Source organism: Macadamia integrifolia, unplaced genomic scaffold (assembly GCF_013358625.1).
Source record: "Macadamia integrifolia cultivar HAES 741 unplaced genomic scaffold, SCU_Mint_v3 scaffold_170A, whole genome shotgun sequence".
Taxonomy (NCBI): domain Eukaryota; kingdom Viridiplantae; phylum Streptophyta; class Magnoliopsida; order Proteales; family Proteaceae; genus Macadamia; species Macadamia integrifolia.
The window spans coordinates 261,741-276,374 of NW_024870628.1; the positions used below are offsets into that span (position 1 = coordinate 261,741).

The 14,634-nt window shown below is 37.4% G+C and overlaps 1 protein-coding gene across 1 annotated transcript; it reads right to left on the minus strand.

Annotated features, from left to right (window-relative positions):
* Window positions 1–11,036: 11,036 nt before the first annotated feature.
* On the minus strand, window positions 11,037–13,304 carry LOC122071012 (type IV inositol polyphosphate 5-phosphatase 7-like). Its single transcript, XM_042635283.1, has 5 exons — window positions 13,225–13,304; window positions 12,872–12,943; window positions 12,713–12,738; window positions 11,639–12,612; window positions 11,037–11,519 (listed from the first exon to the last, which is right to left on the minus strand). The coding sequence occupies exons 1-4, from the start codon at window positions 13,262–13,264 to the stop codon at window positions 12,244–12,246; spliced, it is 507 nt and encodes a 168-aa protein (XP_042491217.1). The 5' UTR covers window positions 13,265–13,304; the 3' UTR covers window positions 11,037–11,519; window positions 11,639–12,243.
* Window positions 13,305–14,634: the final 1,330 nt, after the last annotated feature.

Here is a 14,634-nt window from a genome sequence, read left to right on the forward strand (position 1 = left end):
CCCTTGAAAGTGCATTGTTGCTTGCCATGCACCACTTACTAGTAGCCTCACCCCTTGGGCCTTAGTGGGCACCCACTTCCTCTTTGGACCACCATAATGGCGAGTCCACCTTATCCTACAAAAATAAATAAATATTCCATGTATGTCCATTCATCCCTTGATAGTTGGTGCAGCCTCTTGGCATTCTTCAATTTCTAATACTTTATTTTGTCATGTGGAAAATTTCCTTTCGAGCTGAATTTGACATGTAAGTAGGGAACATCAGGGTAAAAGTTAAATCCATGAGATTTCTTCCGACCTTGCATCCTACTAAAAATATCAATCGTTGCCTAACCAGAATGACCCTTTCCTTAGCTTTTTCACTTAAATTCAAAGAATTTTATAGTGATGGACAAACAAATAAAAAGAAATGAGACAACAACATTTATCATAATGAATTTGATCTTAAAATAAAAAATTAAAAAAAAAAGTGCACAAAATATTAAAAATGATGGGGTTTTATCAGTTTCGAACTGGGTTTTTTTATTGGTTTATAGTTCAATTGATACGATTCAGTTTTAATATCTATTGGTCTCATAGAACCCCAAACTAAAGGTTTGGATTCCATTCGGGTTAAAAATCTAGATTCAATATTTCAACCTATTTCATAGAATCCCAAACCAAAACCAAACCAATAAGAGTTTGATTCGTTCAGGCTGAACTGATTTACTTGATCATTCCAACCGGGCTGGATATTGATACCCCAACAATAGCTTCAAGAATCGTATAGATTTAATTAAGGGTAGAAAGAGGTTTTGTGAAGAGTCATGCACTATGATCATAGACACAGCCATCAGAGTGGGTGAACAGGTGCACCATAAACCCACATCCCCCATTCAACAATAGTATGCATCCACGACAATGCATAAAACCTTTTGTCTTTAATTAATTAGCCGGTAAGCCTTTTTTCTTTTGCCTTCATGGTATCCATTTTTTTTCAATAGAAAAACAAAAACAAAAATCAACCTTCTCATGTTAACAGTAACTTCAAGATCTCAATTCATAGGGAAAGATTACAGAAAAAAGAGTTTATTTCACTTTATAATAAACCAGGTTCTGTTTTATTTTTACGCAGAGAAAGCAAGTACGAAGGTAATTAGGAAGGTATATAGCTCAACTCCAACTACACATTGCCATGCCAATCAAACCAAGCGTCGGATGCACCAGTTTTGTAGTCCACAAAATAAAGAGCATCAATCCTCGCAGACCACCAGCACTGATCACAACGAAATCGATCCCTCTTTGCATCATAAACATCAAAAGAAATATCTGCATTTCTCCATTGAATGCGGCAAAAGAAAAGTGTAGTCTCCATTGAATGCGGCAAGTAGAATAAGTGACTTAGAAAAAAATATGGCCCTCCTCATGACAAGCCATCAAAATCTTACGAGAGAACTTACCCAAGTTGTCTCAATTATGCGTGAGAGGGAGAAGAGAACTTTACCCAGTCAACCAGAGCCTAACCCTAGGCATCATCAACCTGTTAGTTCACAAGGACCAACTAATGCACCACCAAATATAGTACAAGGTCAGACCCAACAAGGGCCCTCTAACCAATGTAATGTTGTTTATGCCCTTAGGAGTGGTAGAGAGTACCAACAGAGTGTTTCTAAATCTTCCCCATCTATTACTCCTGTTAACTCTTCTTCAGTTGAGGACACAAGTGTGCCTCTTGTTCCAGGTTCGTCTGATGAACCTAAAGATTTTTGTAAAACTAAATATGATTTGGTTGAGGAAACCAAAAATGATTCTTCTGAACAGGGGCAAATCCCTAACAGTCCTTATGTTCATCCTATCCCATTTCCTAATCGCTTGGTACATAAAAAGAAGACTGCTTCTATGGATAAAATTTTAGACGTCTTCAAAAAGGTAGAAGTGCACATCCCTCTTTTGGATGCCATATCCCAGATCCCCGCCTATGCAAAGGTACTAAAAGATTTGTGTACTCACAAACGTATCACTAGTGTGCCCAAAAAGGCGTTCTTGGCAGGTAACATTAGTTCCATAATTACTCAGCCTATAGCAGCCAAGTATAAGGATCCAGGGAGCCCTACCATATCTTGTGTCATAGGCAACACCTACATTGAGCATGCCTTACTTGACCTTGGTGCAAGTGTGAATCTTTTACCTTACCATGTGTACAAGCAACTAGGATTAGGAGAATTGAAAGCCACTGGAACTACTCTTCAATTGGCAGATAGGTCTATTAAGATTCCTAAAGGGATGGTTGAGGATGTCTTACTAAAGATGGGGGAATTTATTTTCCCTATTGATTTCATTGTGTTAGATACTAAGCCCTTCTCAACCAAGGATGAGATCCCAATAATTCTAGGAAGACCATTCTTGGCTACCAGTAATGCATTAATCAATTGCCGGAATGGTTTCCTAAGATTATCTTTTGGTAACCAAACTGTTGAGTTTAACATGTTTAGGATTGGCAAGCAACCACATATGGAAGAAGAGATCAATATGCTTGAGGATTTTCTGGATTTTTCTGATGATTTAGTTACCAACTTTGATATTGATTTTGATTCAGAATTCCAAGAGTGTATGGATGAGTTGGATGATGATAGTGAAAGTTTCTTTTATGAAGTCTTGAGTCTTCACACACCTGTGGAGCCCTTAGGACCCCTTTCCAATTCCATTCCCAAACCTTCCATAGTTGAGCCCCCTAAGCTAGATCTTAAGGAGTTGCCATCCAATTTGAGGTATGCTTTCCTAGGGCCTGACCAGACTCTTCCTGTAATAATTTCTTCAAATTTGACTTCTAGCCAGGAAGAGGAGTTACTTAAAGTGTTAAAAGACAATAAGGAAGCCCTAGGTTGGACCATGGCTGATATCAAGGGTATAAGCCCTTCTATTGTGCAACATCATATATATCTTATGGAGGATTCCAAACCATCCACGGAACCCCAAAGAAGAGCTAACCCAGTGATGATGGAAGCCATTAAGAAAGAGATCCTAAAGTGCTTGGATCATGGAATAATTTATCCTATTTCTGATAGCCAATGGGTCAGCCCAGTTCACGTAGTGCCTAAGAAGTCTGGGGTGACTGTAGTTCCCAATGCCAATAATGAACTAATTCCAACCCGTGTCCAATCAGGTTGGAGGGTGTGCATAGACTATAGGAAGTTAAATGCGGCAACCTGGAAGAACCACTTCCCATTGCCATTCATTGACCAGATGTTAGAGAGGTTAGCTGGACATGAATACTATTGCTTTCTTGATGGATATTCCGGCTATAACCAAATCCCAATTGCTTTAGAGGACCAACATAAGACCACTTTTACATGCCCATATGGAACATTTGCTTACAGGCGTATGCCCTTTGGGCTTTGCAATGCCCCTGCTACGTTCCAATGATGCATGATGAGCATCTTTTCTGACATGGTCGAAAAATTCTTAGAAGTATTTATGGATGACTTTTCAATTCATGGAAATTCCTATTCTGAATGTCTTCATCATCTTTCCCTAGTTTTGAAAAAGTGCATATCTAAGAATTTGGTTTTGAATTGGGAGAAATGCCATTTTATGGTTAAATCTGGTATTGTTTTAGGCCATGTAATATCCAAGGAGGGAATTAAGGTAGATAGAGCCAAAGTGGTTTAATTGATAATTTACCACCTCCTCAATCTGTTAAGGATGTTCGGTCCTTTCTAGGGCATGCAGGCTTCTACAGAAGGTTTATTAAGAACTTTAGTCAGTTAGCCCGACCTCTCACCTCATTACTTGCCAAAGATCAAACTTTTGAGTTTTCTAAAGAGTGCCTAGAATCCTTCAAATAACTTAAGAAGGAGTTGACCAATGCACCCATTGTTCAACCACCTGTTTGGACTGAATCTTTTGAACTGATGTGTGATGCTTCGGATTTTGCCATAGGAGCGGTTTTGGGTCAAAGGATTAATAAGTTGCCCACTGTCATTTACTATGCTAGTAGGACCTTAAATGATGCACAACTCAATTATACAACCACTGAAAAAGAATTTTTAGCTGTTGTGTTTGCATTAGAAAAGTTTCGGTCTTACTTAGTTGGTTCACATGTGGTGGTGTATACTGATCATTCTGCCCTCAGATACCTAGTTCAGAAAAAGGATGCCAAAGCCCGTCTCATTAGGTGGGTTTTACTTTTGCAAGGGTTTGATTTAGAAATTAGGGATAAGAAAGGAGTTGAAAACCTAGTTGCAGACCATTTATCCCGGCTTCCCAATTCCTTGACTGTTGATTCTCCAGTCAACGAGAACTTTCCAGATGAACAATTATCTGCAATGTCCAGTGAACCATGGTTTGCTGACATTGTCAACTTCTTAATTTCAAGTGTGACTCCGGATCACTGGTCCACCCAAGATAAGTATAGGTTTCATTCCCAAGTAAAGCACTTTTTCTGGGATGATCCTTATTTGTTTAAGATATGTCCAGATCAGATTATCCGACGATGTGTTCCTGATCATGAGCAACATTCCATTCTCTCTTTTTATCATGATGATGCATGTGGTGGACACTTTGGACCTAAGAAGACTGCTGCAAAGGTTCTCCAATGCGGATTTTATTGGCCCACTCTTTTTAGAGATGCTTTTAATTTTTGCAAGGCTTGCCCCGCCTGCCAGTCTTTTGGCCGTATCAATAAAAGGAACATGATGCCTCTCAACCCCATTTTAGTAGTTGAGATCTTTGATGTTTGGGGCATCGATTTTATGGGACCATTCCCTAATTCTTTTGGGAATTTGTACATACTTTTGGCCGTTGATTATGTTTCTAAATGGATAGAGGCCATACCTTGTAAATCTAATGACCACAAAGTGGTGGTCCAGTTTCTCAAAGAGAACAATTTTTTCCCGCTTTGGTGCACCACGTGCAATAATTAGTGATAGGGGTACTTATTTTTGTAATCGGCCTTTTGAGACCCTAATGAAAAAGTATGGGATCACTCATAAGTTATCTACCCCTTATCACCCCCAAACTAGTGGCCAAGTGGAGGTGTCTAATAGGCAGATCAAACAAATCTTGGAGAAAACTGTTAATCCCAACCATAAGGATTGGTCCCTTAGGCTCATTGATGCCTTGTGGGCCCATCGGACTGCATTCAAGACCGACCTTGGTCAGTCTCCCTACTGTTTGGTGTATGGGAAAGCTTGTCACTTACCAGTTGAGTTGGAGCATAAGGCCTTTTGGGCCATCAAGAAGCTCAACTTTGATTTGTCTGATGCGGGAATTCATCATAGGCTCCAACTATCTGAGTTAGAGGAACTTAGGAATGATGCCTATGAAAGTTCTAGGATTTACAAGGAAAAGACTAAAGCTTTCCATGATAAGCACATTCTGCGCAAATCTTTTGCAATTGGTGATAAGGTCTTATTGTACAACTCTCGATTGCATCTTTTCCATGGTAAGCTTAGATCCCGATGGGATGGCCCGTTTATTGTCCATAATGTATATCCCCATGGGACTGTGGAGATTTTGAATCCAGGAACAGGGGTAATTTCGAAAGTTAATGGTTAGCGTTTGAAACCGTTCTTCGAGTTTCCTACTACTAGTAGTGAAGAGGTCATGGATCTCCATGAACCTTTTTACACTGATGACTAACTTTTAATCAGGTATGACCCCCTTGCATTGTCTTTGCTTTTAATTCTTTCCATGCATTGAGGACATTGCATGACTTAAGTGTGGGGGAGGGAAACCAGTTTCTGTTTTTTTTCCACTTTGTTTTGTTTGTTTTTCTTTTTGTTTTTTTTGAGCTTGCTAAGGATGAAGTCCTACTTTGGCTTTTGGCTAATGATCATACCATTCGGTTGCTTGATGTATGAAAATAAAAGTTTTGACTAAGGTACCCATTTTGAATATATAAAACCCTGTTGAGAAGAAAGAAACAAGCATGTGTCTTGAGATGAGACTTTCTTTTGAAAAATAAGAGACCCCTGTTTTATGGTGATGGACCATATGTAAGTCTGTGGGTTCCTTGTACTTTTGATTTGGAGTTGAGACCTTCTTTTTAATTTGGCATGGGTTGATAAATGCACAATTTTAAATGAAATGTGAAATGTGGTATAAAGAAGAATAAGAGTTGATTCCCTTATAACTAGACAGGGCATTGCGCCTCACGAAGCGTGGTGTCTTGATCGAAATTCCTTGGGCGGAAACTTCTGAAGTAACTCTAGCATCACTGCCTTTGTGGGCATATGCAAAAAGCGAAGCTACATAGTAACTTGGGTGTCTGGTGTTTGCTCCACCATGTCATTCAGGCCAAAAGTAGTGGAGTAGAATAGAGTTTATTATTCAAAAAAAAAAAATGTGCAAATGTCATTATTGCTTAGTAACATGTTTGGTCAAAAACACTCCAACGCCTTAGTCATTGGTTCCCTATTTCTTCACAAGTGGTTTTTCCTTAAGATAAGGATGTTTTGGAAGAGACGAGGTCAGTTCCAAATTAAGAAATATGCTAGTGCCTGGAATTGATAAAGGGTAATAAAAGTTCAAGTGTGGGGGTCCCATGTAAGAGAAATTATCTTTGCTCCAGATCGGTATGAGCCTTACCTTTAGCCAAGGTTGGGATTTGTTTATTCTGAATTTTGAGTGTATATTCACTGCAAACACCCACGAGACACAACTCGTCCACTAGGGGTGACCTAGGTGTTTAAAGGCTTGTTGCACATGCTAAGTGCAACCGTGATTCCTACGAAAGTGAGTTAGGTTTTTTGTCTTTATTATTTTTCTTTTTGTTTTGCTCGAGGACTAGCAAAGTCTAAGTGTGGGGGAATTCTGATGAGCACATTTATGTGTGAAATCTAGGGTAGTAAAACATGCATTTTACATATTTAGAATGGAGCTACCTTGGGTTTTACTCTCTTTTTGTAGGTTTTATATTTTCAAGGCCTTAAGGACTATCGGGCACTATATCTTCAATTTTACACGTAAAGAGGTCCTATTTCTTTTCATGGTTGCGAAGAGGACGAAATTCTGAGCAAGATGGACGTGTTCAATTAAAAGTACACATTCGTTTGGTCACCCGTACAAATGATTATTCTTTTCGGGCCAGAAAAAGAATAATGGATTAGAACTGAACTGAGATGCAGAACCAGCCCGTTTGCAATTGTCTCAGAGGTACAAGGAATATTTCAAATGCCAACAAGGATCGATGGACCACATCCTTAAGTGATTGAAGATTCGTTTTTGGTAACAAAAACTACCTAGCATAGTTGGTGAGTTATGGTGTACAAAATTCCCTTGCTCACCAAGAGGTCTCAAGTTCAAATCTCATGGTTGTTTTTTTTAGAGAATTTTGTTGAAGATTTTCTGATTTTCACTCATTTAAAGCACTAAGGGTATGGAGGGAATTTCCACATCAAATTAGAAGCAAGGAAAATCGTGGAAGGGTTCCTAAGAAGAGAAGAAAAAAAAAGGAAAGAAAAAAAAAAGGGAGAAATAGAGATTGTCCAAATCTTCTCTCTCCTCCACATTATCACCAAAATATTGTCCAAATCACATAAAGCAAGAAGAAAATCGCTCCCTTGGAGGGAGAAAAAGAAGAGAAATAAATTAGAAAAAAAAAAGGAAAGAAAATAAGGAAAAGAATTATAGGAAATTTCTCAAAGTTTATTTCTCTCTTCTCTCTCCTCCACCTTAGCACTTTTGGTCTCAAAAGATCTCACAATCAATTGTGGGTTTCTCCCTTTTAGGAAAGAGAAATTTGTTACCCTACCTCCCCATTCCCTATAAATACAACTCATGTTAGAGGAGGGGAAAAAATTCATTCTTCTTCTAGTTTTTTTTTTTAGTTGCTCTCTCTCTCCCTCTCTCACTCTTTAGTTTTAGTTCTTCTCTATTTTTGCTTTAATCACTTTTGTAATAGTTTTTTATGTCAATTAATGCAAGCACTCTTTTATTCTTATTCAGCCTTTTTATGTTTATGATTTATGCAATTGAGTTGTAATTTTTTTAAGTTATTGTTCTAGGCTTAGATCTAGGTGACAAGATCACGAGCCATGGAGCAATTTTTTTTTCAAGTTCAAGCATTGATTCAAGTAAGTAGGCTCCTTCAGTAGTCTTCTCTCCCCCCTCTCATTCCCTCTTCTGACTACCCGTTCTTTCTTAATTTAGGATTTTAATTTCAATCGTTACATTATTGATATCCCTTTCCCCCAAGGATCATGGCTAGTGTATGTGTTGGCTTTGCCCCTCCTAGCCATAGAACCATCAATTTATTGTTTTTATTTTAATTGTCTCCCTTTCGCTGAAGCCAAGTAGAGTAACCCTTGTAAGAGTGACTCTTTGGTCAAGTAGGGAAGCTCATATTATGATGCATCCCTCGGGCTAAGTAGAGAAACCTACTTGTGAGTTTCTCTCTAGCTTTCTCCCCTTTCTTTTACTTTATTTTTATTTCAGCATTTTTCTTTTCCTTTATTTTTTTTAATTGCGTGGGTTGTTTATTTTCACTTATTTATTTATTTAATTTTAATTGCGTGGCTTGCGTCTTTAAATTCTTAGATGACGAATGGTTAGGACGTTATTTTAGATACATATGTTTAGGACGGTAATTAGAATTAGATCACAACCATTAATCGGTTCACTTTCGCATTATTAAAAGAAATAAAAAAATAAAGTGGCTGCTCTCCCTGTATTCGACCCGTAGCTACACTGATCCGTACGCTTGCGGTTACATTTTAAATCTCAAACAAGAAGTAACCCTATTTCGGCTAGTACTCTCACCGGATGATGCTCATCAGCCGGTGACCATTAGCCGGTGTGGGCTATTTAGGTCCACTTTGGGTGGAACTAGGTCTATTGGTTGTGTGGAGGGTTTCTTAGGTGTCTGCAAGTGTGTGGGCCCTCTCTTGGTGCTTCTCACTACTAGGTCTCAGGTTAATTCCCCCCAATGGTAGAGGGCTTTCATTGACTTCTTTAGTGGTTTGTAGCCCTTCCATGTAAAGAGCCGAGCAAATTGACAAGTAACTAGTGGTTGTCACTTGTGTTGCATTACCTATGTCCAAAAGTTGAAATTAGCCCAGAGTTTAGGGCACGGTGTAACAAGGGGAGTGGGTGATAAGCCCATACACCAGTGTATGGGCATAGGACCACATGATGAGCCAGCTTTCTTTTTTTCAGTTTTAAATTAGTTGCTCTACCATGATGGAAAGAATTTCCATCTTGCAAGCTCGTTAGATTAGACTATATAAGTGTAAACTTTTCTCTTGCTTCCATGTTTAACCTTGTATATATAAGTGAAACTCTCCTGCCTTAATGGAAATAAAGATCGTGAACTCAGTAATGACGCATGTCAAATCTCAAAAGTAGCACCTAATTAATATTTATTTACACTGAATATATGTTATTTTATTTTATTTTTGGTAGAAAATATACATTACACAGAATATATGCTATTTTTTTTGGATAAAACAATATATGTTACCAAATATTTTTAAAGGTAAAAATATATGGAGGCAGTTTTCCTTCACCCATTGTCAAGGCAGAATCCCTTGATGGAGTATTGGGACAGTTGGGAGTATTATCGACTTCATATTGTAAGGGCGCAAGTAGTGATTCTAGTTGAGCGAACTTTTTCTCCAGTACGGTGTGTGAAAAATTTCTCCTGGGGATAGATCTTTTGGTTATAGATACTCTTTATTCTTATCATATAAGATATAAGATAAACATCTGGCCTTCCTCTTATACATATTGAAGAGAAGAGAAATATTCCTAAGCTAGGGAGTCCTTCTCTTTTGGAACTTGCCATCACTTAAGTTCCTCGAGGAAGTAAAGTCATGGCAAGGGCTGAGAAGGAAAGGACAATAGCACTAAGAATTTCCAAACATTGGATCAACCATTCATTTGCTATGAAGTAGTGGAAAAATGGACTAGCATTCGTGTCAATGACATTTAGATTCTTAGCAAAAAAACACTCTTTATCCTCAAAAAGGCCTGATAAAATATTAGAAAATTCAGTTTTAAGGAGCAAGGAGCAGGTAAGGTTCGTGCATTGGCAACACCTAATGCCCTTAAACAGGCTCTGCCTCAACATGCCCATCATTGGTGTATGGAAGTGTTCTCTCCCATCCCTATGGACAGGACTTTTGATCAGTTGAAGCCGCTTTCTGGTCTTCGAAAGATATGTTATATATTTATTTATGATTTGTATTTTGCAACTGATCAGTTCCCTCTCAATGTGCAAGCTTTCATAATTTTAGCGATCTATAATTATTTAGTTGCTTTTGCATGGGTTGTTTCTGACCTTGGCACAAATGGTGTCCAAAAGTGTGCATCAACTATCAAGGGGATGCATGGACATACATAGGAGATTTGAGATTGAAATGAAATTTCATATCTAGTCAATCCTGATCATTCTCTAGACATTCAATGGTCAGATTTACTATGTCATCCATCCACATGATATAAATAAATCTGCTAAATATAAAACTTCTCTAGGTTGTGCAATGGAAAAACTTTTCTTCGATAACAAATCCGTTTATAAAGTTAAGGGAAAAGGTTCTCTAGATATCGGGGAAAAGTATGCTAGTGTCTCTGTCTCTCTTCTCCTCACATGGAATGACCTTCTTACCCTCCTATGTACAATGTTATTTTGTCACACTCTCTAAGTGCATTCTCCCCATGCCCCTTGCTTGGAGAATTCTTTTCAAAAAATTAACTACCACATTTGGTTAAATTTTAAATAAGTTACTCTACGATAATTGAAAAAATTTCCATCTTACGTGCTCACTAGACCATATATTTATAAAATTTTCTCCAATATACATATTTAGCCTTCGATAAAAAAAAAAAAAAAAAAAAAAAAAAACTTATTAAGTCAAAAGTGGAAAATTCATAGTTGTTGGACCATGGAGGGAATTGACCCAAACCGAGGAACAAATTGGAACTTACAATCGTCAAAATAAGTGGACAAATGTAAGATTATCTATCACAAGTTCCACTACTGCAAGAATAATATCAGATGAGTTTGAGAAGTAAGACCAAAGTTCTTTGCAATATTTGTGCACAATAATCCTTCTATGAAGTTTGACAATGCTTCTAAGATTCCAATTCGCATTGCCATAGCATCACCAAGACGAATACAAGAGGAAGTCGTGGGTTCAGGTTTTGCTAAACAGCTCTGGCTAGAATGAAATCTAATCACAACCGCAAGTCCACATAGATACTTTTCCTCCAGCATATGCGGATACTTTCTCTATAATAATATCGTAGAGAGAGTAGTCACTTTATTCTTACCATATGAGATACGGAATCGACTCTTATGGAACCTTACATCACTGTACAGTCAATATATGTACTAGTAAAATAAAAGAGCATGTGCAAATGCACGTGTGGCTGTAGGAGAGAGAGAACTAGACAATCAATGGTTAAATGCTACTCTGAGACTGAGAGAGAGAGAGAGAGAGAGAGAGAGAGGCTATTAAGAGAATGGTATGTCCAAATAGAAGTTGAGGATGTTCCTTCGTAAGTCTAAGATAACATGAGGTTGGTTGTCTTCTTTGGACCTGCAAAAGAGAAACAAAGCCAACATAAGGATAATAGAAAACATGGACCTCATAAAAATTCCACAAACATACTTATTATAGTTATTATATGAACAAACTATGAAGTAGGGATGCTTAACTCCCATGATGAGACAATTACAGAACAATGTGCATTCCTCCTTCCAATCTGTAACCTATCAGTTTAGCAGTATCATGGTGGTTTACGTGGACTATAGATTCAATATCAAGAAAAAGTAGCAATCTGATTCATGTAACAATGTACCTTGTTTCCAAGATAACCCATCAATTCCCTACTCACACAAGAAACTTTCATATTGCGTACATCATCCCTCAGGTTGCTCCTCACCCATATCGTGAGAAATATCCCAACCATTAGCTTACTTGCAATAAGGCAGTACCTTGAGTACCCAGATAGTCTCTCCCTATCCTCCATGGATGTGGAACCACCATAGGACATTGGTGAGAACATGGTACCCGGGGGATCCTAGGTGCATTCTCATCATCAGACGAACTCCATATGAAATTGGGATTATAATCACTCGGCCTGACAAAAAATAACCCTATCACAAACACTGAATCGTCGATCCAGCCAAGTTGCGAGGTTGACATGTCATTGTCCATTCTCATGCTACGACTCAAGGACTATAATGACCGATGGTGTAAGAAAGATGAGGCCTTCTGCTTTGTGGAGCCTCCAAAATCTTCATCTAATTCTGCTATTGGATCAGGAATTGGAGAAGGCATGTAGCAACTTCCTAGCACTGCCACTTGTGCCAGGGATATTATTAAGAGTCTTTCGGGTGCGAGCCAGCCACTTCCTGGCAGGGCCATTGTCTTTTGCTCCCAAAACGTTTCCAGCATTCAGGGGAACAATTTCTTGAAATTTGGAGAATGGAATAAAAACAGATTCCATTAATCTTCTTGTATTTGCATAGCTACAAAAGAGAAGAAAATTGTAAAGAAAAATAAAATTGATAATAGGACATACACAAGAATGTAAATATCTGCTGGAGGTGAGGTGTGAAGCCAATCTTTGAGATTCAAGTGACCAGGTGGTGATTTTCCACCCACATTCCATGTCACTACAAAGATCCTGCTCCCCCAATGCAATAGAAAAACTATTAAAAAAAAAAAACAAAAAAACAAAAAACAACTTCATCAAATAAAGAAACTTTATATGAGCAAGAATATACCCGATCACAGTCCTTGATCAATCGTTCTGTGCATCCAAAGGAAGGGAAAGAGATATTAAAATCATTACAAGGAAAAATATAAACACATTTCATTATTTGTTTCCTAATTTTCTCGGTTTGGTCCAAGGCTACAACGTAGTGCAATACTGATTACTGAACCTGTTTTGCTTTTCTTGATCATGTATGCCTCCCTCCCTGAGAAGCTGCTCCTCGGTTCTTCATCACCCCCACCTGAAAAAGGAGAACCATGAAAACCATAAACGATGTGCTTGGTTACTGTTCATGCATCCATCCCTCGTTTGCAAACAGAACAAACAACAAAAAAGGAAAATTTTTGAATTTTGGGAAGAAGAGAAATAGAGAACCCATCAGGGAATAGGATTCCAACATATGGGACAACAGAGTCTCGATTGTTCTCCCAGTCTCCCTCGCTTTGATCGAAGAAGAAAATGGTTATTTTATCAAAAACCAAAAGCTAACAAGAAGAAATTGATGCACGGTATCCCTCTCACCTTCAGCAAACGGATGTGGAATGGAAAGGAGATGCGCCATGGATCACTAAAGGAGAGAAGAGAGGAAAAGGAAAGTGAATATATTGAAAGGGAATAAGAGAAATTAAGGGAGAGAATATAAAAAGATATACGTTAATTTTTTTTTTCTTAGTATAAAATAAAAGGAAAAAAGATATTGAGAATATAGAAAGGTTATGGTAGTAGATAATTATGAATTGTGGTTTTTTTTTTATTAAAGTTCTCCCGCACGTATAGGGAAGAGAGGGAGAGCTATGGTAGTGGATAATTATAAATTATAGAGTTTTTTTTATTTATTTTTTTAATTCTCCCCCACGTTTAGGGAAGAGAGTGAGAGGGAGAGGGGGATAATTATGGTAGTGTATAATTTTGAATTTTTGGGTTTTTTTTTTTTTTTTTTTTTTTTTTTTTTTTTTTAATTCTGTCCCAAGGGAAGAGAGAGAGAGGGAGGGAAGGGGGATATTAGGAACTGTGGATTTTTATTTTATTTTATTATTATATTTTTTTTTTTTAAATTCTCGCCCACGTTTAGGTAAAAGAGAGTGAGAGGGAGATAATTATGATAGTGGATAATTATATGAATAATGGATATTTTTTTAAAATTCTCCCCCACGTTTAGGGAAGAAAGAGAGAGGGGATAATTATGAATTATGGGTTTTTTTTTTTTTTTTTTAAATCTGACCTACGTGTAGCGAATAAAGAGTGAGAGAGAGAGGGAAAGGGAGATAATTATGGTAGTGGATAATTATGAATTATAGAAATTTTTTTTTTCTAAATTCTCCCCCACGTTTATGGAAGGGAGTGAGAAGGAGAGGGAGAGGGAGAGGAAGAGGGAGATAATTATGGTAGTGGATAATTGTTTGGTTTTTTTTTTTTTTTTTTTTTTTTTAAGAATTTTTTAGTCGTAATTTTAGTTGTAAATGGGGACATTTAGGTCAGGCTGAAAAGTTTGCCAAAAAATGGAAGTACATACTTTTATAGGATACATAGACTAATAATAATTACATGTGCAAATGTGTGGCATATGTTGAGAGTGAGAGGATTTGAAAGAGTGATAGAGTTTGAGATAGAAAAAGGGAGAGAGAGAGAGATTGTAATAATGGTCTCTAGCTCAAAATAAATAACATAATAAATGTTATTCTCAATTCTTCTATCATTAATGCCTTTTTCTTTTTTCTCTTTTTCCCCCTTTTTTTGGTTAAAACAAAATTACTTTCTTGGATAAAAAATAAGTCAAATATGTGAATGTGTATACATGTATATAAAAAATGTTATCGTGACTTTGGAGTACATAATACTTTAGTATGTATTGTTTGTTTGATGCAATGTTCTTGGAACTGAAGTTTATTTATTTTGATTGTTAGACAAGCTCAAAGGAAAATGGTATCTTGA